The sequence below is a fragment of the Botrytis deweyae genome, assembly GCF_014898535.1.
Source record: "Botrytis deweyae strain B1 chromosome Unknown BDEW_015, whole genome shotgun sequence".
NCBI classification, from domain to species: Eukaryota; Fungi; Ascomycota; class Leotiomycetes; order Helotiales; family Sclerotiniaceae; genus Botrytis; species Botrytis deweyae.
The window spans coordinates 739,875-766,053 of record NW_024066222.1 but is presented as its reverse complement, the minus strand read 5'-3'; the positions used below and the strand labels follow the sequence as shown (position 1 = coordinate 766,053).

At 44.1% G+C, this 26,179-nt stretch overlaps 7 protein-coding genes across 7 annotated transcripts; 5 read left to right on the top strand and 2 right to left on the bottom strand.

The window, feature by feature from the left end:
- Positions 1 to 315: 315 nt before the first annotated feature.
- On the top strand, positions 316 to 1,831 carry EAE98_006930 (uncharacterized protein; the record flags this gene model as incomplete). Its single annotated transcript, XM_038954553.1, has 3 exons — positions 316 to 530; positions 584 to 1,521; positions 1,608 to 1,831. The coding sequence occupies 3 exons, from the start codon at positions 316 to 318 to the stop codon at positions 1,829 to 1,831; spliced, it is 1,377 nt and encodes a 458-aa protein (XP_038809233.1).
- Positions 1,832 to 2,027: 196 nt separating this feature from the next.
- EAE98_006929 (uncharacterized protein) lies at positions 2,028 to 5,078 on the bottom strand (the record flags this gene model as incomplete). Its single annotated transcript, XM_038954552.1, has 2 exons — positions 2,028 to 4,232; positions 4,287 to 5,078. 2 exons carry the CDS (start codon positions 5,076 to 5,078, stop codon positions 2,028 to 2,030), a joined length of 2,997 nt encoding a protein of 998 aa, XP_038809232.1.
- Positions 5,079 to 6,733: 1,655 nt separating this feature from the next.
- EAE98_006928 (uncharacterized protein) lies at positions 6,734 to 9,151 on the top strand (the record flags this gene model as incomplete). The annotated part of the gene is made up of 1 exon (XM_038954551.1): positions 6,734 to 9,151. The coding sequence occupies one exon, from the start codon at positions 6,734 to 6,736 to the stop codon at positions 9,149 to 9,151; it is 2,418 nt and encodes an 805-aa protein (XP_038809231.1).
- A 2,208-nt stretch (positions 9,152 to 11,359) lies between these two features.
- Positions 11,360 to 12,544, top strand: EAE98_006927 (uncharacterized protein; the record flags this gene model as incomplete). Its single annotated transcript, XM_038954550.1, has 1 exon — positions 11,360 to 12,544. The coding sequence occupies one exon, from the start codon at positions 11,360 to 11,362 to the stop codon at positions 12,542 to 12,544; it is 1,185 nt and encodes a 394-aa protein (XP_038809230.1).
- Positions 12,545 to 13,138: 594 nt separating this feature from the next.
- Positions 13,139 to 14,973, bottom strand: EAE98_006926 (uncharacterized protein; the record flags this gene model as incomplete). The annotated part of the gene is made up of 3 exons (XM_038954549.1): positions 13,139 to 14,096; positions 14,149 to 14,703; positions 14,903 to 14,973. 3 exons carry the CDS (start codon positions 14,971 to 14,973, stop codon positions 13,139 to 13,141), a joined length of 1,584 nt encoding a protein of 527 aa, XP_038809229.1.
- Positions 14,974 to 15,257: 284 nt separating this feature from the next.
- On the top strand, positions 15,258 to 16,367 carry EAE98_006925 (uncharacterized protein; the record flags this gene model as incomplete). The annotated part of the gene is made up of 4 exons (XM_038954548.1): positions 15,258 to 15,425; positions 15,479 to 15,534; positions 15,583 to 15,818; positions 15,880 to 16,367. 4 exons carry the CDS (start codon positions 15,258 to 15,260, stop codon positions 16,365 to 16,367), a joined length of 948 nt encoding a protein of 315 aa, XP_038809228.1.
- Positions 16,368 to 22,398: 6,031 nt separating this feature from the next.
- Positions 22,399 to 24,653, top strand: EAE98_006924 (uncharacterized protein; the record flags this gene model as incomplete). Its single annotated transcript, XM_038954547.1, has 4 exons — positions 22,399 to 22,794; positions 22,860 to 22,985; positions 23,036 to 23,116; positions 23,172 to 24,653. The coding sequence occupies 4 exons, from the start codon at positions 22,399 to 22,401 to the stop codon at positions 24,651 to 24,653; spliced, it is 2,085 nt and encodes a 694-aa protein (XP_038809227.1).
- Between the last annotated feature and the right edge of the window lie 1,526 nt (positions 24,654 to 26,179).

Genomic DNA, 26,179 nt, shown 5'->3' with positions numbered 1-26,179 from the left:
CCAGGTACCAGATAAATCTCTTTTGACTTTCAGCCATATACGACACTTCGTAAAATCAAGACCTTTAATATATTATATATAGCCGTTGTATCGTAGAACCTTTTCAATAGATTTCGGCCGGAACTACGGCTTCGGAATAACATTGGCCGATTGACTACCGAATATATGCCGGGTTTTGTTGCACATCTACAAAATGCGCTCGCAAAATTGCCAATTTAGCGATCACCAGAACACGAAAAGGTGTAACGTGACTCGACGAATTGATATCTCGGTTTGTTCACATGTGACAAAGATTGCAATTATTATCGATACATCATGGAAGCAGATGGTAGGAAACCTATTCTTGTGGCTTCAACAAATGATACCTATTCTTGTCCTATATCAACATCTCATTTGCGCGAGAAGGAATTGAGGGAAAATGATGGAGCGCAAGACGGAATAGAATGTGTGGATGAGGGTCTGAAGAAAGGCCAAGATCACAGGATCAGAGATGAAGATTTGGAAGTTAATTATTTTAAAAGTGCACAATGGTATGTTCACCGCTGGACCCCTTTGATGTATTCATGATTGCTAAATTTGGTAGGACACCCGACGGAACAACCCTCCTGACTTCATCCGCCGATAACCAAATCCGTACATTCATCCTCCCGCCCACGCTTCTCGACAATCCCTCTACTCCACTATCTCTCATTCCCTACACATCACACACCTTTCCTACACCCGTAAACTGCATCGCTCCCTACCCACACTACACACTCTCAGACCCCAGCACAACCCTCTACCTCAGCTGTCCTAATTCCCTCCCAATCCGCCTCTCAAATATCCTATCTCCAACGGCCACCCCCCAAGCTAGCTACAATCTTATCTGCCCCACCACCGAAAAATACCTCACCCCTGCATCCATTCTTTGGAGCTCTCCCGGGACCCATTTCCTAACCGGGACCGAATGTCTCATATCCCACTTCGATATATCTCGTCCCGGCTCTGGTCCCGTCACCAAGCTCCCCACTATTCCTTCCAAACGCCATAAAATCAAAGGGGGCGGCGTAGGAATGCGCGGTATTGTAAGTGCATTGTCGTTGCAAACATGTACTGATCCGTCTAATACAAGTATTCTCGCCGCTGGCACCTGGACAAGGTGGCTTGGTCTCTATGATGCTTCTGGATTGGGTGGAACTGTTGCTACCTGGGATATTTCTGCAGCGGCCGATAGTGAGGCGAGGATTGGAGGGCAAGGGGTTAGTGAGGTGGGGTGGAGTAGCTGCGGAAGGTACTTGTGGGTTGCGGAACGGAAGAGCAGAGGTGTGCTTGTATATGATGTGAGGGTTACTGGGAAGTTAATCTCTTGGCTGGAGGGCAGGGAAGCGGAGACGAATCAAAGAATGGGCGTGGGTTCTTTCGAAGGGGAGAAGGGGATGGAACTTTGGACAGGGGGCACAGATGGTGTAGTGAGGGTGTGGGAGGGAATAGGGAGGGAGGAAGGGGGTGTTAAGTGCGATTGGGAGTGGAAGGCTCATGACGGTATGCCATTTCTAAACTCACCCTGCTCGTCACTCTTCATGACATAACACTTTATCATTTTTCGTATACTAACTTTAGACCGATAGACCCAATAGGCTCGACAGTATTACATCCATCTGGAACAGTTATAGCAACTTGTTCAGGCCAAAGAGCTGAAACGAATATTGATGTTGATGTTAATGATGATGACACAGCAGATGAAGATAGTTCCGGTGATGAAAGCGCTCCAAATTCGCTGCAATTCTCGCCTAGGACACCCAAAGACACAGGCAAAACACCAGATAATAGTTTAAAAGTGTGGAGTTTATAACACGAAAGCTTATTCTAATTATTTTATTCTATTTTGTGAGCATATCAAGCGATTCTTGCTTGGCTTATACAAAGCCAGTCCTCAGCGGCAAGTAAATGTTGCATAAATTCAGCCAGATCTTCGTCAGTCATTACAGCCCTGTAATCAACTTCTCCTACAACGAGCCACTCTCTGAATCTACAACCTTCACCAAAGTCTACTCCCATATCTGATCAATAACTCTGCTGACCCTTTCCAACACTCCCCTTCCCACCAGCCCGCTCAATCTCCTAATTCTATCTTCCAGCCCCATCATCACGAACTGTGTCAATCCATAAGGCCCCCCCTTGTGAATCATTTGCATCTCCCTTTCGTACCCCTCATCACCCACCTTGCATCTTGGCTCCGGCTCTTTCAACTCTGCAATCGTCGCTTGAGCCGCAAAAGCATTCATTCCCGCTCTTCTCAGCCATATCTCCCAATATGACTCCTGTTCTAACAGTTCTACAACTAGATTCGAGAGGGTATCTCCAGAGTGTTGAATAATGAGATAGGAGATAAATTTTGCCATACTTTGGTCTTCGCTATTAGTTTTGTCTACGGGAATGTAATTCACAATGACGCTTGCGGGTAATGTTAATGTGAAACCGACGAAATCAGCCCAGGCGATACTATCACTATCACCTATACCAGTTGTAGGGGAAGCGACAAGAATGATTAAATTCTCATACCGTGCACTAACTTTGTCCAATCGATCACGAATTGGAACGGCAGTCTTGTGTCCAGGTAGTGGCTTTTGCTTGATATGTTGCAGAGTGGTAAGAATAAGTCCTGTGCTTGGGGAAATTATAATGTCGGCTTCGTGAGTGAGAGTCGAAGTTACAGGAGAGCGGATTACGGAACCCAGATTCCAAGCCGTAGTATTGTGGGCGGAGAAATCGCGCTCGCAGATCGTGAGGGTCGGAATCAGGGTTTCGAGGGAGCGGAGAAGAGGGCGGTTTTTGAGGATCGTGGAAGATAGAATTATAGAGATGGGGGCTGTTGGGGCATTTATAATGGGTGTTGGGAGAGGCGAACTTGAAGGCTCAGGCTGTTGAAATAGAGATTCCACGTCAATAGTTATTTGATTCGATGGTAAGGGTGCTGGTAAGTTAGGAACTGGAAAATGAGAACTTTCAATCAACCTTGGTTTCTTCGCTCCTCGTATCTCCATAAAATTACTCAGCTCATCCTTTGCGGAGAATATACCGCCGAGAAGGGAAGTTTGTTCGTCGATTACTGATCGTGCTCTCTTCGTAAGAGGTAACGAATTCGCATTCGTTATCTCTCGACGCATCTCTGGAGTGATCAATGGCTTAAAAGGTACCATTGTGTCTTTGTAAGCATTGACGTTGGATTGACATGCCAGCTTTTGTCGTTGACTAACATCTTGCGCCTCGGAGTCCCGCTGTCGAATTAATGGTGGTGTTTTCAAGGATTCTTTTGGGAAATATCCCAACTCAAGTTCCTCGTCATCATCATCATCGCCATTGGTATTATCCTGGAGAATTCGAAAGCCTTCCCTCTTCCAGGTGAGATTTGAACTTGTAACCACTTTCTCATCATCTAAGCTGCACACGAACACCTCCCAGGTCTTCTCTTCGCCCATGGAATCTTCGACAACTTTTCCCAGGCTATGTTCAAATGGTACCCATGGTACCTTCGAGTGCAACTTCCTTAATCCAGGCCAACACATTGAGGGGCTAACACTGATATCCTTGGCGCATTTTGTTAAAGCCAAATTAACAGCATTGACACTACGGAAGTTAGTAACCATCCAGGGAGGTCCAGGTATACTGAAGTCCATCACCGGCACTTCGACACGATTTCTTGTGTCTGCGAGTCTCTCTTTTTCAACTCGATGTTGTGCTGTTTCTCCGTTGTCGCCGAATGCCTCTTCGAAGAATTTGGTCTCGATTACGGGCTCGGAAAACACAGACTGAGGTCGACTGCTGAGTAGAAATTCTTCTACGATGTTATTGAAGTGTACGCTCCTAGGTCCTGATTCTTCGAACGGCTTTGGTGGCGTTAAAATCTCTTCTACTTTGAGGTTCTCGATAGCTCTTTTCTTTTCTATAGGAGAGGAAGATGGATCGAAATTTCGGATACACTCTGGTGATGAGTATAGATCTGCAGGCTTGACACATTGCTCATTGGATGATGAAATTGTTACTCCAGTCGCTGATCGATTGCGCAGAGGTGTCGGCAGATCTTCCTTGAACACTTCATACTCAATTCTTTTGAGGTCCAGCGAGGCAAGAGAATCGGGATCTGAAAGTATTGGTATTTCGCAGCCCGAAGAAACAAAATGAAGAGGGCTATCAGGTAGTGAGGCTAGCATCGGAGACAGTGGTGGCGTAACATGACAAGAGATTGGAAATTTCTGGAACCATTAGTATATAATAGATGAGATGCATCTGAAGGAACTATTACTCACTCTTGGATGTGTTCTCTCACTTTCCCAAATCTCTTGTTCATTCTGTATCGTTAATGTTGCTTTCAAGGCCGTGTGAAGATAGACCATTGAGTTTCTTGTTACTTCAATCTTCTCATTAGCTATCGTTTCGAATGCCTCAGTTTCGAAATTGTAAAAGTTTGATGGAAATCCCAACCCCTCATTGTTCTCAATACTGAGTAACTCTAGTGGCAATTTGATATCGTGAGGCTTCACCTCAAATCCATCTCTTCTTGCAAATCCTCTGACATCAAAATCATGGTCGGTTCGCAGTATAGGCGTTTCGATCCGCATATTTCTGACATCTCTTGGCCCAAGTAAAGAATGCGTCAAAGTATCAATTGATTCTTGGTTCTCATTTTGTGCTACAGATGTGAGAAGTCGTGCGGCACCGATACTTACCGAGAGTCGTTCATTAGTACTGGTTTCTGGTGTAGTAAATAGAGACAGATGATCATCATTCAGATCATTAGAGAAACCATGATGAACATCTTCCTGCATCAAAAGTAAAATCTCCACCGAGGTATTGTCAAGTTGATGATCTTGAGATACACCGATCGATCGAGCAAGCTCAACAACCGGAATTTCTTCTTCCTCACCTTCTTCTGAAAGATCTTCTGCGTCTGGTAATTGAGACAAAGTTTGGTTTGTCGCATCATGGCTCATAGTATAGTCCATCGTGTCCTGGTGTTCCATTGCGTAATCCATTGAATCATCTTGGGAACTGATATTATTGGCCATACTGCCATCTTGTGCATCCACAGAATCATCCATGGTGCAATCCATCATAGATTAATAATCGTAAGATGTGATGGGCAGGAGGGCGCAAACCAACCGAATGAAAATGGTCATCCTTTTTCAATCTCCCCTAACGCATTGAAACTGTAAACAGAGCTTTACAAGCTTAAGGAGGGAGATGTCCAAGATGCTCATCAAATTTTCTTAATAGTTATAGCAATGGAATAATAAAGAGAAAGAGAGTATTTGATGGTGCAATAGACGAAGGTGAAAGTGAGAACCAAAGTGGAGGGAGTGGTTCTTAGCACGTGACGCGAGACTCCAGTGGAGGGGAACAGCTCCATTGCAGGACTCGAATCTTATCGAGCCATACGGCGGTATTGAATGAAAGCTTTGCACCGCAGCCACGGAAGTGGATTGAAGATCACTTACTAGAGACCCCCCCCAAGAGGCTCTCTGACCTGATAGTGCTCATCCGAAGTAATTTCAATGCACCCCACGTGATACTTGAGTTCATCCTGCCTCGAGCCTGCTCCCTCAAGACTCAAGAGTCAAAACCCTTGATTTACGAGGGAGGCTCTAGTGTCCGATCACTGCATGTCACGCACAATTTTGACTTTTTGATGTCATTGATTTTCTGAGACAACTACCGGGATCATGATCATGCCTTCCCATTAAGGACGAATCTTAAAAAACTCAAGGAGATAACTCCAAAAGAAAATATGGCTCATCGTCGCATTCTGATTCGGGGAAATTAGTTGACGGAATGGAGAAAACGATTTCAAATACAATCTTAACTATCACGATCATGCGAGCTTGCTGCTGTCATTTTTTTTGACCCCGGAACGCCAAGCTTCAGCGCGATACGCAGTAAAAAGCATAGTCAGGAGTCAGCACTCACCACTTTATATAATAAAGAAGAAACGAATCGCAGTTTGATTTAATATACAGAGGTAGGCAAACGATTATAGGATTGTGTCCCTTATATTAAAATCAAACAATCCCACGAAACTGAAGTGGATCAGCACCAGGGCCGTTAGAGTCTTAGCTCTTTAGATGAAACGTTATTTTCTGTTCTGACCAATAAGCAGCCGTTAATGACCAACTTCTTTAGTACTATTGTTTGCTTTATGTTCCTTATCAAAGAAGGTTCAAGGTAATCTACTGATGTTTAAATTATGGATTTATACGAGAAAAATGCAAGCTTAAATATAAGGTTGACGGTGTGTTCGGTAGAATTTATCCCCCAGTCGGTTGTCTAGCGAGCGGCTACTAGACCCAGAGCCCCATTAATCTTGTCAAATCTGGCGCCAAGAACACCGGACATGAAAGGGGAATGCTTATTTACTCAAAGAGGGAGGCCGAGCTCTGTATATGAAGATTGCGAAGTGGATGACGTTCAAAAAATTCAGGGGCCGCGGACAGGGCTCAAGATATGCATCGGTGATAGACGAGGATGCAGATGCAGTATATAATAGGTTGATCTCGTCTTCATGTACCTTTTCCTCACACATTCTTGATATCAGAAGTATCTGTAGATTCATTGAAGCTTGCCGCTGGGTCGGCTTTTTGCATTCATTCAACACTCATTTATCCATTTCTCAAGCCTTTGAAGGCCTCGTTGCTTCTTTCCCACAAGCCGACTCTACCAAGACATCTCTCTCCTATTCTGATTTGGAAAACCACTCACCATGTACTCCAAAATCCTGGGCTCAACAGCCCTCATTGGGCTTGCCCGAATCGCCACGGCAGCCACTACAAATGGAGCCTACACCGATGCAAACACTGGCATCGAGTTTCAACGATACTTGGACACCACGATAGGATACAGCTTTGGTATTGCGGTCCCCCAGAGCCCAACAGCTGATTTCATTGGTCAATTGGTGGTTCCTCTCAAATCTGGTGCAGGTTGGGGTGCGCTTTCCATGGGCGCCGGCATGACTAATAAACTCCTCTTTGTTGCGTGGCCCAACGGCGAAGAGATTCAGTCCAGTTTCCGATATGCCACCGGTTACTCCAACCCCGATGTGTACACAAGTACGAAAGTTGCGGCTCTGCCAATTGCTAATGGTACATTTATCAACAGCACACACTTGTCCTACACTTTCGTTTGCCAATCCTGTGTGATCGGAGGCTCGACAACTTTCGATGCTTCAAGTGTACTCGCCACTATTGGTTATGCCGTATCAAGTTCCACTCCCACCAATCCATCTAACTCGGGAAGTGCTTTGTCATACCATGATGTCGGTGCAAACATCTACAACCTCAACTTGACAGCTGCTAGATCTGCGCAATACTCTACATGGGCTTCATGGGCATCCGCTGCTCCATCTGGTGGAAACTCAACTAGTCCGGGAACTGGTAGTGGCTCAAATATCACAGTTCCGGCTCCCACTACACTCAACTCTACTTACGATGTTATTGTCGTTGGTGGTGGTGCTTCGGGTATCATTGTTGCTGAGCGTATTGCTGAGAGTGGTGTCAGTGTCCTCCTCCTTGAGCGTGGTCCCGCCAACACAGTTGCCCTCGGCTCCACTCAAGGCCTCTCTTGGAACTCTACTCTTACTCCCTATGATGTGCCCGCTCTTGGCAGTAGTCTTGCGACCATCTCGGGAACTCAGTTCTGTTCTGATACTGCATCTACTGCTGGCTGTCTTCTTGGAGGTTCGAGCTCCATCAATGGCCTCAACTTCATTCGCCCCGCTGCTCATGACTTTGAGAATTGGCCAACTGGATGGGATTGGGATTCTGTCTCCGATGCAGCTGACCGTCTCTACTCTCGTAATCCTGGTACCACCCAGCCTTCGGCTGATGGAAAACACTACGATGATTTGGCATACACTACCTGGTCAGCATATCTTGGACAACAAGGTTGGAGTGAGGTCGACTCTATCGAGAGTCCCAACGAGAAACATGCAGTTTTCTCTCGTCCTGCTTGGAGTATCTCCAATCATCTCCGAGCTGGTCCCGCTAGAACCTACATGCCGTTCGCCGAGCAGCTTGATAATTTTGAATTGAAGCTCGAATCTAGCGTCATCCAGGTTTTACGAAATGGAAGCACAATCACCGGTGTTTTGACTCAGGCTACAGATGGTTCCCGTCAAATCATCAATCTCAATGCCAACGGTAAAGTCGTCCTCGCCTCAGGCGCTTTATCGACTCCCCGTATTCTCTGGAACTCTGGCATTGGTCGATCTGACGCGCTCAACATTGTTAAAACCGGCACATCTGGTGTATCTCTGCCAGACTCGTCCGATTGGATTGACCTTCCTGTCGGTCACAATTTGAAGGACCATGCTCAAGTGCCTTTGCAGTTTACTACTTCACCTGCCTTCAAAGCTTTTGATTTCACCGGACTCGCGACATCGCCAGTTGCTACCGACTTGGATTTGTACAAGCAAGGCTCCGGAACTATAACACAGGCAGCTCAGCGAATGCACTTGTGGACCTCAATCAATGGTACTGACGGTGTAGCTCGCTACCTCCAAGGCACCGTTAGCGCGATGGCCGATGATACTATCACTATTAAAGCCTTCCTCACTCATGGTACTACCAGTACTGGTGAGCTTGGAATCTCGGCATCTGGCAGTACCGTCCTTAACACCAAGCCATGGTTGCAAACAACTGAAGATATGGCTGTCTATTCAGAATTCATTCAGTTCTTCTTGAACATGGTGTCTAGCAATTCCTCGAATGCCGCAGGAAACAGCAGCCACTCTCTCAGCTACAAGACTTCAGGAGCAACCCCCTCAAGCATCATTTCGTCTTCCCTTGTCAGTGGTGATCACTGGGTTGGAACTGCGAAAATGGGCACAGATGACGGACGTACCAATGGTACCGCTGTTGTCGACTTGAATACCAAGGTATACGGTACCGATAACCTTTTCGTCGTTGATGCCTCCATTCACCCCGATCTACCAACTGGTAACACCCAGGCTATCATCATGGTTGTTGCTGAGCAGGCTGCTGCTAAGATTGCAGCTTACGACGTCGCCACCGGATCCGGTAGTACTACAACAATCCCTGCTGCTATCGTTGCACCCAGTACTGGCAGTGCTGATTCAGCAGCCAAAGCTGGCGATGATGATGATGAAAGCTGTGAAGCTTAGATCTGTAGGATGGATTCTCCTTTATCTTTCTTTGTAAATAGTTTCAAATTGTAGATTATAGACACCCAATGTACATTGCACATACACAATTATCCTCCTTGCTCTTTGTGAACATTCCAAAGAAGATATTTGATCAGTAGGAAAAGTGTATCCTGGTGCCGTAGTTATGATATGGGAAGCAGAACGTGAATTCTGCTTCAAGACGTGAATGCTGCATGGGCGTTGTGGCTAGGTAACTACCAGATGCTAATGCCCGTAGAGACGGCACGTCAGCAAGAATGATCCTCATAAATGCTACTTTTGATTTGCGATTGCTAGTTTGATACTCGATCCTCGTAGATCATGGCTTCGACTACACGCCTCTTGAAACATTTGCTCGAGTGTTGAAGAACCCAGTGAAGTTCATGTGGTGTTTGCAGGAACGGAGAACGATTAACAATCTCGGACCTGAAGTCATGATTACAGATCAACACACAATACACCACCAGCAAGAGCCAATATTTCATAGCAATCTGTTGATGAACAATAATTCTAGCTTGATAAGTATTACCTAGATGCGAGAAACGACACCTTCCTTTTCTGACATAGACAATCAGTTTACGAGTAGTTGCATCGGGATTTTCGGAGATCCCAAAATCAAAATTGTGATTACATAACAGCGCATGACTTGCACATGACCAGAGAGAACACAAACCTCTTTGTTGCACGTCTACAAAATGGAAGATTTAAAATCTGAACGAGGTCAGATTTTTAACTTTTTAAAATTTTAAACCGACCTCGCCCTTCAATTGCAGCAACTCCGACACGTACGGTGCTTTTGGAATATTCGTCATAATTCAGCCACATAATATATCAATAACTTTAGGGTTAATCAATGATAATTCAGATGGCCTTAACGTATTGTCTATTTGAATTGATAATTGAAGCTGTTTTAATATATTACATTGTGATTTGAAGGGATTTCTGGTGTGTCGAGGTCGTTGGTGACCTCGGATGGAGTGAGTGGCTTGAAAACCTGTGGCTGGTGATGAACGTGGACACCCGACCTGCCCATCACAGCCTTCTTCAACTACCCGTGGACCCTGCAATAAACATGCAAGGGCTACAATGTAACACTTCAAACGTTTCAGGACCAGGCACAGCCAAATTAGATGGACGACATCTCATCTATTATTTTGTTTTAAGTCAACTGGATACTGAAACTCTGAACCGTTCCTACGTGGGGCGTCATCAACGTCCCGTGATATGGCGATATTAATGTCGTGATCGATTTGTAGTCAGAAGTCTGACCGCTTCCTTTGAAATCAAGATTCAAAGGAAACTTTATACTACTTTCTACGGAATACCCGTTATCATTATCGAGATCTGAATCGATCACGCCTTAAACCTTCTCGATGGCGAGTGTCGTTGCAACTAAACTCTGGGGAACGAAACGTCAGCGCATACGTTTTACCAATCAGGGGTATAGGGACTTGCGGCTCCAGTATAGGGGGGAATATCAATGCATCAAAGACATTTGATCAACGAATGACGAGTCGGATGGGCAGATATATATGGAATGGATATCGGTACTTGTTTTCTAGAAATGATGCGGTATTGCATTCCCCACACATGTGTTGATTCGATCCAACTCGATCGTCAGCTCCTGCCCCGCAATAAAGTATCCCATTGACCTTGTTCCTGGGAATGAAACTTCTGGAATGGCGGTGGAAAAGCTGTTTCGAAACTTCCATTCTAAATCGAGCCAAAAGATCCCCGTGAAATTGCAACGGTGAGCTCAAAGGAACTTCAATGTCATGCTTTTGGTACGGGGTGGAGGACCGGGTATCCGCAGACTAGGTAGGTTTCTAAGTAGGTATCTACATGTTGATTACGCGCGATTGATTGCAGTGCGTGCTTGGATTATGATATCAGACGAAGCAAGCGTATGTGGGGTTTGTAATGCCATTTGAAGTTTCAGGCTTACTCATTCTTTAATTTGTTGATTTCAAAGTTTGTAAACGCAAGATGGTGTGCTTGATGGGATCGATGGTGCCATGTCACTCGGGTTCGTTCTTATATCGGTAGATTCCTAAGTAGGAACTTCTTTCTTCATACTACTTCCAAATTATCACTGTTCCCTGAATTTCTAGAATACACAGTAATATTCGTTTCTCGAGCAAAAATCTTAGTCAAATTATTTCTACGTTTAACACTGTCTTTCTCAAGATGGCTCCTTCATTAGAAGTTGGTCTTGAACAAGCTCCTACTCCTCTTCCCACTAAAGTTACATCCACCACCAAACCGGCACTTTCTTATACACCAGGTCGCACTATAGTCGAGAAACACGAGACCTATGAGTATGATGATCTCCGACCTTCTTTCCCAGATAAGAAATGGCCAGCGTTAGAGGAAGTCCCATATACAGACAAAGGGCTTTTGGGTTCAGATACCTTCAAAGACCTCTTGGCAACCGCTACTGATGTATTTGATTACGTCCCTAAGATTGGCACCGAAATACACGGTGTTGATCTCGCCAGCCTAACTGATGCTGCTAAAAACGATCTTGCTCGACTCATATCCATCCGTGGGGTCGTCTTTTTCCGCAATCAAAAGAACTTTGACATCGAAGCACAACGCAAATTGGGTTCTTATTTCGGAACACTGCATAAGCATGCAACTACTTCTGTGCCTAAACGCGGAGATCTAGACGATGTCCATGTCGTATACACGGACGAGAAATCGAAAGACCAAAGAGCACTTTTCACACCTACATTTCTCTGGCATTCAGACGTAACATACGAAATTCAACCACCCTCCTACACGTCACTTAAAGTCCTCACCGGACCACCTCGCGGCGGTGGCGGCGACACGCTATGGTCTTCCCAATACGCAGCCTACGATGCGCTTTCCGCGCCCATGCAAAAATATCTTGAATCCCTCACCGCGCTACACACCTCCCATCTCCAAGCCGAAGGTTCACGAGCACTCGGCCGACCCGTTCGACGCGATCCCATCATCACTGAACACCCACTCATCCGCTCACATCCTGTTACGGGCTGGAAATCACTTTTCTTCAACCCCGGTTTCGTGACCAAGATTGTCGGAATCCCTAAAGTGGAAAGCGATGTGATTCTCGCGTATCTGAATGAAGTTGTGTCGACGACGCAGGAACTGCACGTTAGGTTCCAATGGGGAAAAGATGATGTGGCATTTTGGGATAACAGAATTTCAAATCATACTGCTTCGTATGGATTTGCGCCACATAGGAGACACGCAGTCAGAGTGTGTTGTCATGGGGAGAAACCCGTTTTGGAGAAGGACGCAAGGAGTCAGGAAGAGGAGCTGGGGGAGAAGTATGGATTGCCGGTTGTGAATAAGGATGGGAGTGGCCAGAGCAATTATAATGATTAGGAATTGACGGATGGAGAACGTGTATATAGATATTTGCATTGGGCATGGAGTTTGGGAACTGGGATAGGGGGTTAGGGATGAGGAGTTTTTCTGCAGCGTGGAGTGGCATATGTATGGTAGCTTGCTGCATTTTTAGCGTTGCTATTTAAACTATTTGATAGCGGATTGGAATTTATATGAATTCTCACATACAAGAATAAACATAACAATTAACTTACATCATTCCAAATTTTAGTATTTGAATATCAGGCAACGACTTTTGAATATGCTCCAAATATAGACCACCATCATGAACTTGGACTTATTGACAATGATTTACCAGTCACTTTACTGCATGCAAACCCATATTCTCACAAGTATAAGACATTAGATCCAATTCGAAGATAGTACATTAGGTTTCATTTTTGGTATCTCCAGTCAATTCATACGTTGCTTTACATTGCTTTTCTCGTGCAAATGTCGACATGAATGCTACGCGGAAAAACGAGCACATAGACCTCGCAACCCAAACTCCCAGACGCCACCTGAATCAATTTCTAATCTCTCTTGGAACAGATTCTCCGCGGCCTACCCAACGTTATATACACCCATTCTTTAATATACACCTCCTCTCCCCCTCACACTGGCCCCATTAACACTGCCCCCAAACCCTGTCGGCGTTTCGCCCCTCCTATCCCTATCTCCAGGGCCCGTGAAACTTCCAAGTTGCAACGCTTGAATACTTTCTCTACTCGCGCCAATCTTCCCAGCCACCTGTAAAATACTCTGCTCAAATTCTACAAGTGCCAATCCCAACTCTTGGACCGGGTTTTCTTGTTGATACGCTCTTCCGTTTCTGCGCGCTAGTAAGGCTTGAGTTTGTTGCGCCGTGCTTTGTTCTAGACTCCTTAGATGCGCTTCTAGTTCAGTGAAATTGTTCTGGTACTTCTTGAGCGTCGCGTCTAGTTCATCGGCGGTAGCGGAGAAAAACGACACCAAATCTTGGGCATCAGTGTCATTGGCTGCACTATTGGGATTGTTCGTAGATTTAGTAGCCCAGATGCCAGGGGTCTGGTATTGAGTTGGCAATTTCTGATTATCGATTGCGCGGAAACTTAGAGTGGCATTGTCCGCGTCTTTCTTTATCAATTGACGAACTTGATCAATTTCAGTGGCGTCGCGTTCCATGGCTTCCTCCATGCCGAGTAATTTCCTCCGACAAAATTCGACGTCGTTGGGAACGTGTTCAAGGAGCTTGCCATGTTGAGGCATGATGGCATCGCAGTCGTTTTTCATGGCTATTTGTGCTTGAATTACTTGGTCAAAGTGTTCGATTTGTTTTTGTACGGTTTCGTTAAGGTCATTGAATCGTGTCGTGCCGCGCATTTGGCTAAGGTCAATTTGAACGCCTGGAACAAGTTGAGGCTGTTGGGACTGGCCCATGAAACGACTACCCCCAAGCATATTGTTATTTGTTTGGCCTTGTGGTTGATTTTGAGCTGGTGCGCCGAAAAGAGAGGAGGTTTGCTGTGGTTGGGATTGAGTTTGAGTTTGAGTTTGTTGACTTGCGCCACTAAGCTAGTTAGTTGATGTATCATTATTTTTTCATCGCGATGGTCACTTACAAGAGACCTCCAGATGCTGCAGGTTTTGCTTGATTTAAATTTCCAAATAATCCACCTCCATTCTGCGCAGGTTGTGACGAGGCAGTACCACCAAATAATCCACCACCTGTATTTGCGCCAGCTGTCTGATTATTGGGTTGTGCTCCCCCAAGTCCACCACCTGTAGCTCCTTGAGTCTGATTATTGTTAGTGGTCGCAGATCCGAATAGCCCGCCCGTTGCAGGAGCAGTCGTCGCGGCAGTCGTTGAACCAAATAATCCACCCCCAGTTGAAGCCGGTTGAGAAGTATTGGCGTTTCCGAACAATCCACCAGTCGCAGGTTGAGCAGGAGCGGCTCCGAACAATCCTCCAGTTGCCGGCGCAGAGGTTGCTGCTGCGGGAGCTGAGCCAAATAAACCACCTGTAGCAGGAGCAGCTGAAGTTGTTGAACCAAATAAACCACCAGATTGAGGAGCAGATGTAGTTGCAGGTGCGCCGAAAAGACCTGTCGAAGGCTTCGCAGCCTGTGTACTTCCAAACATTCCTCCTGATGATGGCTGTGTCGTTCCTGATCCGCTACTGGATGAAATGTTAGGATCGCTCTTTCTTTGTTTCGTTGAATGTTCTTTCTCTCTCCATGAAATCTTTCACAATGAATTATTTTGATAGCTTTCCCTTTGCTCCACAAAAAGCTTGGGCAATGAGTTGGTTGACACGACAAAATAAATATAAATAAACCTTTGAATTGGGCAATTCAATTGAATGGTTAACTTACAATAAAGAATTGGCAGAATTGGTATTGATACTTAATCCACCTGGACCAGAAAAAGATCTAGTTAAAGCCATATTGGAATAATTCTCTCGTTGTGAATTTTCTTGGGGGAGAATATTTAGATAAAATCAAAGAATAATAAGAGAAAACTTTCATAATTTTCCAGGGCCATCTCGTCCTGAAACTAAAGCCTGAACGCGTCTAATATTCACTAAGACTAAGGCGGCCAGGCTGTTGTGTTACAGTACATACCATACTAGGTACCTATTTACCATAACTAGCTAGCTAGGTCGTATCGCGACAACTATCAATCCCAGAAGTTACAACACGGACTCTCAATACAACCCCAATAATCAAAATGGATATCGATGAAGATGATGATTTTTATGCGCCCGAAGAGAGTGCGCCGCTTTCTTTAAACCAAGTCGCTCCAACAGAAGCTGCGCAGCCTGAAGTCAAAGCCGAACAACAGGATGAAGATTTAGAGGAGGGCGAGGAGGAAGATGAGGACGAGGATAGTGACTCGGTATGATATGGTTACCTCGAAGCTCTGCTTAGCTTCTGCTGATATGGGTACAGGACATAGATATTATCACAGAAAAGAAAGATGGTGCGCCGCCGTCGACAAAGCCTCAGTATGTTTTGCGCCCAGCTCGTAGTGCTCAGTATTAATGTGAAAATAGAGGCACCAAATATGATAAATTGCCCGGCAGTGATCTTCCAAGCCATACGAAATCCACGACCGAAGCAGATGAGAAAGCTTCCGCCGTTAAAACCGAAAAAACAAAGAAGGATTCCGAGACTCCAGCGATATCTGGTGCAGAATTACCTGGACTGGCGATATCAAAAATTGATGTAAATGCAAAGCCCATGTATGAGCCAGCCGGAAAACCAATCACACAAATCAATATCGATGAAGGTATTTAGTCCTCTTTTACCTCCCCCAAAATTATTCATGTAATTAATTTCAATCCATTTAGATCTCAACGAAAACGACAAACCTTGGAGAAGACCTGGTACCGACATATCTGATTACTTCAACTACGGTTTCGATGAGTTTACCTGGGCTCTCTACGCCAACAAACAAGAATCATTGCGCTCAGAATTTGACCCCAATAAAATCGCACAGAATAATAAGAAAATGTTTGAGGATATGAATATGATGATGGCTATGGGTGGAATGCCAGGGATGCAAGCTGGAGGCGGTATGCCTGGGATGGAGGGAATGACACCAGAAATGATGCAGCAAATGCAACAGATGATGGCAGCAGGTGGAATGGATCCTAGCCAGATGGATCCCTCGATATTTGGAGGCTCAAATTCGGCGGGAGGTGCGGGGGGATTTGGGGGAGGTCAATTTGGTGGTGGAGGGTTTGATCAAGGCATGATGGGTTCTGGAGGTGAAAATACTAATAGGGGAGGAGGTTTTGGACGAGGTAGAGGTAGAAGAGGAAGAGGAAATTGGTAAAAATAATGATATACATCAAAGGTCATATCTCTAAGTTTGATGAGGCATTTAGTCGGGCCCGAAGTATACCCAGAAATTGTAAAACATAATCAACTTTTGAAAAGGGGCTTGAAAGTCAAGCTTCCCTCGGAAGCGAACACGTGATGGTCAAGTATGAACAGGTTTGTTTTTTGTTGGTCTTTTACCAGTACTTTTTATGGCTTTTGAGAATGATGTTTTCAGTATTATGGTATCATGGTAGTAGATATGCAAGATTGCATGTCTAAAAGCTTTGTTTGCCATGACATCAAGTAATGGAATGAAGATCTCTCTCTTTGAGTCAATGTAATAGTAATCTGCAGTCTGTTGGTTCTCTTTACGGTCTGCTTTATTGGTGTTTTGGAGTCATTGTTTATTTTGGGGTATTCGATGTTGATAGTTGCTGCGCGCTAGAACGCAGAAACAAGCGCGGCTTGTCGTGGTAAAGGAATGTTGTAGTATTGATGTTCCAAATTTGTAATTTCGATTTGCTGCCGTACCTTGTGTTGTACAATACCTTGGATCATTATGACCATCTCCCACTTTGTATACATGTAATAGTCGATGGTGGGTTCGCATTTCGAAGTCAACGACGATCCTTCCATATACCGTCGAAACTTGCCGAGTGAGCATAAGTTAGGAATTGATGATAAACCTCTATGTGTTGGCGCAGACACAAGACTTCAGGTCTGTTGTGTAGACTGTCTGCAAGTAGCAATGTAAAAATCGCAAAATCTGTAAAGCTGTTAGCATTACTGCTACGTAGTTCAATTGTGGAATCGGAACGGAGCATGTACGCCCGTATCAACTTCGGCGCACTTCCACCATAAGCCAGTGGCACAGCCGTTCCTAATGCGCACTTGATTCCAGACGCGACTTTCAATTGTGAGGTATAACGAGTGCGCCGAGGGCCGTCGTTTGCAATTGACAATCGAGGCTTTCACCGTAGAGACCTATCGTTTATGCGTGTAGTTTCCAACGTGGAGAGAAGCAGAAGATGGTACTGACCCCAACTATGTGAGACACGCGAGTAGCCTTCCTTCTCGTTCTTCACAATCTCTTTTGAACTACTACCAATAGCCGCGAAATACAAGAGGCCTTCGGCTGCCTTTGATAGTGATGTTCCACCCCAAGCGTACACTTTTGCGGCAATCCCTTCCTCCTCAACCTACCTTCCGTCTTCTTGTTTATTTTAGTAGTCGATGGGTCTCCTCAACAGCAGATAATATTGCTTTCGTAAACGTGTTCTTTTGATTGTTGAAGGTTGCAGTTGATTGGAAGAAAACACCAATTAGCAAACTCCATTGAGCCCAAAACGTCCCTGTTGACCAGCTCTGAAACATACTTGCCAAATTTCTTCATTGTATTGAGGGGTAGTAGTTGATGCCAAATTCAATATTCTAATGATTGCTGATGCCAGATAGAAGACTTTGTGCTTGGGTTCTTGTAATTGAAATAATTGGTAGTGTTGTGTTCAACTGTTCTCAAAAGTTCTGGAAGTGTTTTTGAGGTCTGCGATGCAGGCTAAGATCTACTGCCTGAGATTTATTGATCATCACAATCACAAATAATACCTTTTTGAGTGCATTGAAGGTTAAAGACATTATATGATATTCTTACTAATGGTTATTATAAGGTTGCCATGATTTACACCAATTGCAAAGAAAGTGCTTCATAGGTGTGGTGGTAAGCTTTTGGTCTATTGAGCACAAGAATGTTGTCTGTGAAGCAAAACTTAGTATATCATAACAATTGTACCTTGTTCTTGGTGCTCCATCAGAGTTGATTGCAGGTTTTGAAGGGTTTTGAGTTTTTGAGATGAAGTGTTGAAGTGTTGATCGAATCCGGAAAAGCATTGGTGCATACTCTCATAATTCAGACAAAACAACGAGACATTCAGTCAAATAAAGGTCTTTTGGTGAACTTGGTAGGCTCAATTGGATATTCTAAGTCACTACAGTTAGATTTCAATGACTAAAGAAGTTCTGGACAGATTAGGGAGCTCAGGGATGAAGTCAGCTTACAGGATCAAGCTCAGGCTCGGGGTGGACAACATGGTCTAAAGCATTGCTTTGGTTAGAATAAAGGCATATTCACCCTCACAGGACACTCTTTCAAACTATCCACAGTTTATTCAATTCAATTGCTGGGTTTAACAAGAAGCTGAAATAGATAAAAGGGAAGTTACTGATCTAGAATTATCCTCATGAAGCAAATACAGAAGAATATGGGTTTAGATTGTAATAGCTGCCCTCCCAATGCCTTCAATGGAAAGCACAACCGTGTAAATAGATTATGTATATCCCACAAAGGGTCGTTAGAAGTGAGATATTTCACATAATCTCTCCAGGAGGCCTATAATTAGACCGGGAGTATGCACCGCAGCGTGACCTGTAGCCCGCTCTCTCAAAGAGGCTTAGGACTGAAGTAAGATCCCTGCAAACGTCGAGGCTAGGCTCCTCTTGTAGATTTGAGCAGCTTACTGCCAATTATATTCGCACAAATACTTTTTTTCTCTTGCTTCTTTCTACAACACCAACAACGGAACCATCAAAATACCAAAAACAATCGAAAATGGGCACAACGACCCTTAGAAGCATCAAAAAAGTAAGTTACCTTGATCAGATTTTACCTGTATCTCTTTCAGAATGCACTTTTGTCTGTTTAACCATAATTCGACAGCCCTGCCTGCAAAATCAGTATGAGAAGCATGGCTTTCGCACCAGTTGCGCAGCAGACGCCGAGATGATATTTTATCAGGTGCCTCAAGCAATCACTGTTCAACTTAGAATAGTCCTATAGTCATCTTTGATAGCATGTTGCTGACTTGAATTGATTTAGGTATACCTCTAATTTGCCAGCAATTTACCTTTCGTGAAAGACCAAACTGACCAGATTATCCTCGCTGCCGACAGACTTAAAAATACAGTGAGTTCTATCCTTTGTGCCTCTTCTATCTTTATCCCGTACGATATTCCGACTACTTTAACAATTTTTGTCTCTTGCTAACAATATTTATAAACAGGTGAGCATCTTCCATTACTCCCAAGCTTGTGCAAACACCAAGCCTAGTCGTTGGCCTCTATCTTCCTCCATATATGTACGTTCATTCTTGTTCTTATCTCAACTCTTTCTACATTCCTCTTCCCTGTGGATCACAGCGGTATTGTCTACAAAGTTCCAACAGTCGGCGGCATTCGTGCTCTACATGATGCTTTCCCATACTGTCGACCTTGCTTATGAGGAGGATTAAGCACCGCAGTTTGGGCGTTCTTCCGTGTTCCTTTATTTTATTATCCCCCTGGTTTTGTCAATGTAGCATGCCTCCGCTTCCATTGAGTATTACTGATTTTGAACTCCCCGCAGCCTCACCTCTTCAATCGGAACCTTAAGTGGATTTTGATAGTTATAAAACTAATCAGGGTCTCCAGAAAGCACAAAAAAACATTAAGTCCTAAAACAGCAACAAAAAAAGTAAGTGGAAACTTCCTTACAATCTTCACCGGCCTATCTATGACAACAGAATGACTCCGTACTAACTATTGCCAGTGGCCCCTCGACTGGGGCAACTCAATGCTATTCAATTAGGGTACGAAACACTTTCCATCATGTCGCTTCCACTCGTACAGAAACAATCACAATTCCTATCTCTGTTCACCGCGGGCACGATTCTTGTCAAAATGCCTGAAAAAATAAACACAATTGCTTGAAAAGCTATGGCCAACAAGCGTTGTAAACTATTTACAAGAAAGAATCTGTTGTCAGGTGGACTCTAATATAATCAGACCAACTTACATATGGTGTGCACCTGGCTTCAAGTCGAAGCCAAGTATTACACCTGGGAGCTTTCATCAAGGTAGCGGGGATTTAGATTTGTATATGCTACCTTGAGAGTTCCCCCTTCCACATACACATGTCCTATCCAAATGTTTGCTTGAATCAATAACATGGCCGATCCACAGCTATTGCTGGGTATTGGTGAATTAGAATGATCTTGGAATTGTTGCTAACAGTCTCCCTCCTCTTCTAGTATCTATTTAAGGCCCCCCTTAATCAAGGAAAAATGCCAACAAGAACTTCTAGTCTATAGTTAAAACTTCATGCCTCCAAAATGGCATGGGCTTCGGCCTTCATAAAGGTATGCTCAGCCACAGCAGACTCTTTCTTTGCAAAGCTATATATTCCGTGCATCTCTCCCTTTTCGTCGATGTCTTTCTAATTTGTCGCTGTCACCGGAGCTTGTTTTACGTCGGAACTTCCGAGCTTCATTCCCACTTTGAAATCATGAAGTAGTCAATGACCTGTCTCTGGTCCATGTGTCACTTCTGTATTATATAAAGTAGTGACAAACAATTCTGTTGTCCATTGAACTTTGATACTGGTAATCATTGTCGGCTGAAGTCTCTGGCTATCCATATTACCGACTTCACTTGAAGTAATCCCGCTGCTTTTCCTTATTAGTATTGGTGATTATCCCAGTTGTTATGGAGGTGAATATGCGTTGTCAATTAGCTCTTAGTGGTGCTATTTATGCTGCATGTAACCACCCATAGTGTTTGGCATCCGCCAGTATTTGCCGCTTGAGATTGTCAGTACTTGAAGCCATACCAAGTAAACCTCTGTTCATATGCCGATATGTTTGTTGCAACTTGTGTTTGAAAGCTTAACACAAGACCAGATAATCGCAAGTGAAGAAGGGAGTTGCAGATGAAGTCGGCCTGATCTATACCCAACTATTCATCACTTTTCTCAAGATATGTCGAATGAAGATGGAACCAAGACAGTCCTTTTATCATCAATTGTCCATAGCTCATCCGGGTTTTCACCGGAGACTCTTGAACAACCTGTAAATTCCTAACATAATTTGTGAATGCAATCACATTTTACTGTGCACCTTGGCTGTGGGGTATGATCAAGACTCTAAAGACACTGGTCAACAATCACTTCCAAGGTTGTGTTCTATATGACCATTACCTCCATTCTCACGCAATTGCATTCACCATGTAACTCCGGACTCTCTGAATTCCTTCTATAAGCTATAATACATGTACTCTAAGCGATTGCTTCAATGCAAGAAGGCACTTACAAATACTCATTCGTTCTTGAAATACAAGCGTACCGAAGATACTAGTATGTACTGTATCTCCTGTTGATTGGAAAGGTTCATTCACGTGGGCCCACTTTTCTATTCAAAGAGATTGTGGAAAGGGGTTCAGACGAGAATTCAATACAATGCAATCATTGTATCCCAGGGCAACAGGCCACTCTTTTCTGATTCAAATCACTATCATTTTGCCTTTCTCCCATTCTAACTGGCTCGTAGAAATCACCTAATATCTCATTACCTCGGTTTTCGTACGGGTTTTCTTCTAAGTTTTCAAGTTCCCTAATCAACCAATACGGCCCCTCGCTTGGTTCATTTCCCTCTTAAAAACAGCCTCCATTCACGGTCTGAATTCACTTGAATATATTTCTTGATCACATTGACTTGGTACCCACTTTATTTGGTTCTTCTTCTCGACTCCGCTTCCTTTCCCTTGTTTTTAAAAACATTAACTACCCCGCCTTATTCTACTTTCGAACTCCGACTTCCTGAGATTCTACAACCTCTTTCCTTCAATCTCTCCTTCAATCTCACATACAATTCAATACAACTAAAAACAATCAATCTAATAAAGTACAGGAAAACAATACAAGTTCCATCAGATATTTTCTTGTTCATTGCTTCTTTACTTGCTATTCTCTTTCTCGTCCACTTATTATACTACACCATACTCTCTTTGAAATAATCAACACAAGTTGTCGTATCCAGACTTATTTTTGCACTCTTTGATCTGCAGATACTCAAGACCAATTTCAGTTTCGCACACCAGCGTGTAGTTAGTACAATATTCCATTCATTCATACGCATTCTTTCACATTGAGATATTTACTCTTACTTTTTTTGATTTCCCACGCAAGAAAGATTCACCTTCAAAAAATATTGACTAACTTTCATATTCATTTCCAGAAGATGGACCAAGACGACAATGGCTCCGAGTACGGTACCAGCGGGTACCCTGAGGAGCACGTCCGACCATCGATGTCGGCTCCTCGGGGTCCCCCTGGTCCGTACCGGGCCATTTACTCAGACCTCCAAGACATGCAAGAGACAAAGCGCCGTCGAATCGATGATCGTATGGATGTAGCCTATGAGGAGGGACGCGTGAGTGGTGCTCCTGCTGACCCTGCCGATCAGCGAGTATACATTAAAGACTTGTTCGACGCCTTTAACTCCGTCGAAATAGAGGGCGATGATGCGATAATTGATAAGCCGACCAAACATGGCAGATTATCGCAAGCAGCCACCAAGTTTAAGGAAAATCATTACCCGGCATATGCCATCGAGGAAGTCTGTTGGGAGATTTTTGTAAGTGGACCTCCTACTTATTCCTGAGTCCCTCCCATTTCAAAATACTAATGAAGAAACCACAGGACAAGGCTCGAATTGTACAAATGGATGTAAAACTCTTAGAAGCATTTCATGAGTCAAAGTTTGAGGGACCAATGATCCATACTTCGTTTGGTCAACGTTGGACAGCTATTTGTGGAGCCTGCACTGTAAGTACGCATTCAATGCTCCAAAGAATATAATCTAATCTATTTCGTAGCGTTCTAAAGCCTTGTGCAAAATGTTGTTGGACGCTCCATACCTCGACCGTTTCGTTAGTCATCCACAGGGAGAGCTGAAGGTAAACAATTTTATCCTTTCCTATCTTTGAGTTACTGCTAACGTAAGTTTCTTAGATGAAGCTCAATAACAAAAAGATCAACGCTCAGCGCGATGCCCAAAATGAAATAGGTCGTCAGTTCTTGAGCAAAGGCGTGGGACCCGAAGCGGCGGCTACAGCTTTAGCCAAATTGCTTCCTGAAGAGGCACAGCCATATGACAAATATGCCCGCTTCAGCCCTCATCAAACTTCTCGCGGTAATGCAGCTGGTCCAAAGACACCAATAGCCCCAGCTCGCATTCAGCCTACTCGATCAGCTGTCACCAACTCAACCAAGCGTAAGAATATGTCAGAGTCGGAGGACGAAGATGAGTCCGAGGAAGAGGATTACATCGACTCAGCAGTCAGATCCAATGCCAAACCAACTCTTCGAGGTCGTCGAGCGACTCTCAAGACTCCTACACGATCCAATACCACCAACTCTGTCATGAGCAAGACTCCACAAACCAAAAAGACCAAGGGGCAACCGACCAATACTCGCTCACGTCTCGTCAATACTAAAACACCTGTCAAATCACAGGAAGTAGTGGAAGCCGAAGCTGAAGATGATTATAAGAAGACGATTTGTCGACTTCTTGGTCTTGACCCCAAGAATGCGAAGGTCATGGCTTATAGCCTCGAGGACCTAAGATGGTATGCGAGAGCATACAATGTCGAATATATGGAGACTGCATGGTCACACCCACAATGGCCTGATTACAAGGGTCTCGGACATCTTCTTAAGGATAAGAACGACAATCGTGTGGACCACTTTTCTATCATCATCAAGTCATTGATGCCGCTTGCTAAGTTGCGGGGAGATTACGTCGACGGTAAATTGATGCCGCATAGAAACAGAACCTTCAAGCCTAAGTCACAAGAAGATCGCATGGCGCTTGGTTCTGCTATGAATGCTGTGCGTTTTCACGCTGGGTATCCTGCTCCCGTCTCTATCGAGTCTCATGGTACCCCGCAAATGATTGCAGAGAACACCAATTTCAAGCCTCAATTACGTCAGCACGTTGAATATCAACATGTCGATCACGGTCACTATCAACGTTCAAGTACATATGATCAATCTACCCCAAAATATCATTCCTACAGCCATAACCGTTCTCAGCATGCCAGTCATTCACCTTACTTAGCTGCTTCCACCAGTAGGGGCTATAATGATGGCTCGTTTCAACAAAGACATCTGGGAAATCAACAATCGTATACTCCCAACCCGGGTTACAACTTCAACACTTTTGGTTCTAATCCTCAAGCCAGCACCATGTTCAATGATGGTCTTGGATTCTCTGGTCCGCCCCACACTGGCTATTCCACATCTTTCAGAGGTCAACCCCCTAGCTATAACCATAATCATACTGTTCCAACCAGTCCTTACACCACCCCTCAGCTTGGTCATAATGTTGGCCTTGTCTCACAAAGTCCACATTTACCCAGTCTTACCACTCAGCATAGCGATGGCACATACCCAGACCCGGAGGATTGTTCCAGTCAACAAAACTCGCAATAGATTCAAGGTTCAATTTTCAGTCATCAACTGGTCTTTAGCTGGAATTTGCTCTCTTCATTCATCAACCTTTTGATTCCTCGATTGCATTCTGGATCCCTACGGCATATCACAGACAGTAACTTGTTCAGATGGCTTCGTTTTAGTGCGGTTTTGCACTCCTCTCGATGCATTTTCTTTTTTTCACTTTTCATGTTCCGATTTGCGGGCTTCATTTTACCTCGACTCGATATTATCAAAGCGTTCAACGTATAACGAGCCATTGTGCATACAGCAACAGCGCCATACATACACTTCTCTTCTTTCACTCCTGCTTCTTGCAGGTTATTATTGCGGTAACTTGACTCTATGGGTTCAGATATCGACTTATTTGACACCATACATGCATTTCCTTTACTCTCTACCTCCGACTTACGCAATACTTACCGGTTTCTGTATCGTATGAGCTCCAGTAGCGAATACGTTACTTCTCGGAAAACAGATATCAATCATCTGTATTGTGCCGCCCACTCTACCGTCTTGCATGATTTCACTCGACAATTGGACTTACTGAGCTCCACTGTCAATCAATTCATAGGCGCCTCTTCAAAAGCTTTTCTTTCATATTTTCATGTGCAAGTCGAAAGGATACACTGCGCAGCACAGATCCATTCAGCATCACGCATACAGCGGAGTCTTCGGAAAACGATACCCAGGGCATTTTCACAGCAATTCGCATTCGCACAGCATTCACGGCATTTAAAACACTTTTTTCTGGTACTGGCATGGTTCTACAATCACGGGCATTACATTGCAAGGTGTTGGCGGTCTCATCTCAGGTATTTCTAGGATATAAGGCATAGCGATGGAGTTGGGAAAAGATACCCTTGAAAGCGTTCTTTGCGGTTCTTCAGCGGGGTTTCAATTTTCTTCTTAGTTATCATGGTTTTTCATTCATGAGACATTGCATTCGTGCCCTTTCTCTGTATTTAATTTTCTTTCTTTAGATCGTTGTTTCAATTGCTTGCAATGGACGACTTTCCTGTATTCTAGCTTTACTTTCTTTTGTCTGCGACCCTTTGAGGGCTTCAATCTTCAATGAGACTATGCATTCTCTCTAAATTGATGTGCAAACTTGAAATCTTGATATATGAATTGATGAAAGTGACTCTAAGAAATTGAATGGCGTTTATTGACTTGAGTGTATTCACGATGACTCGCCAAAGGATCGCATAGATGTGGTGAAGTCAAGCGTACCGAGTTGAATGAATGATGACGAGCTCCGATCTATTCATTATCTCTCTTCACTTCATAGTACTCGTTTAGATGAATCGGTATCACCTGGGTCCTAATGAATACTGCAGTACTGCTCTCGCACCATTTATTTAGGATGAACGGGATTCGATCCAGGCAGGAGAAACTACACGACGGATCCCCGTCTCTTTTTCTGTGCACAAATTTTACACGTGGTAGTTCCATGCTTGAGAAGTTTTCATTGTAGTAGATTATGAAGGGCTGCTGGCAAGGTATCTTAACTCTATACTCTTTTA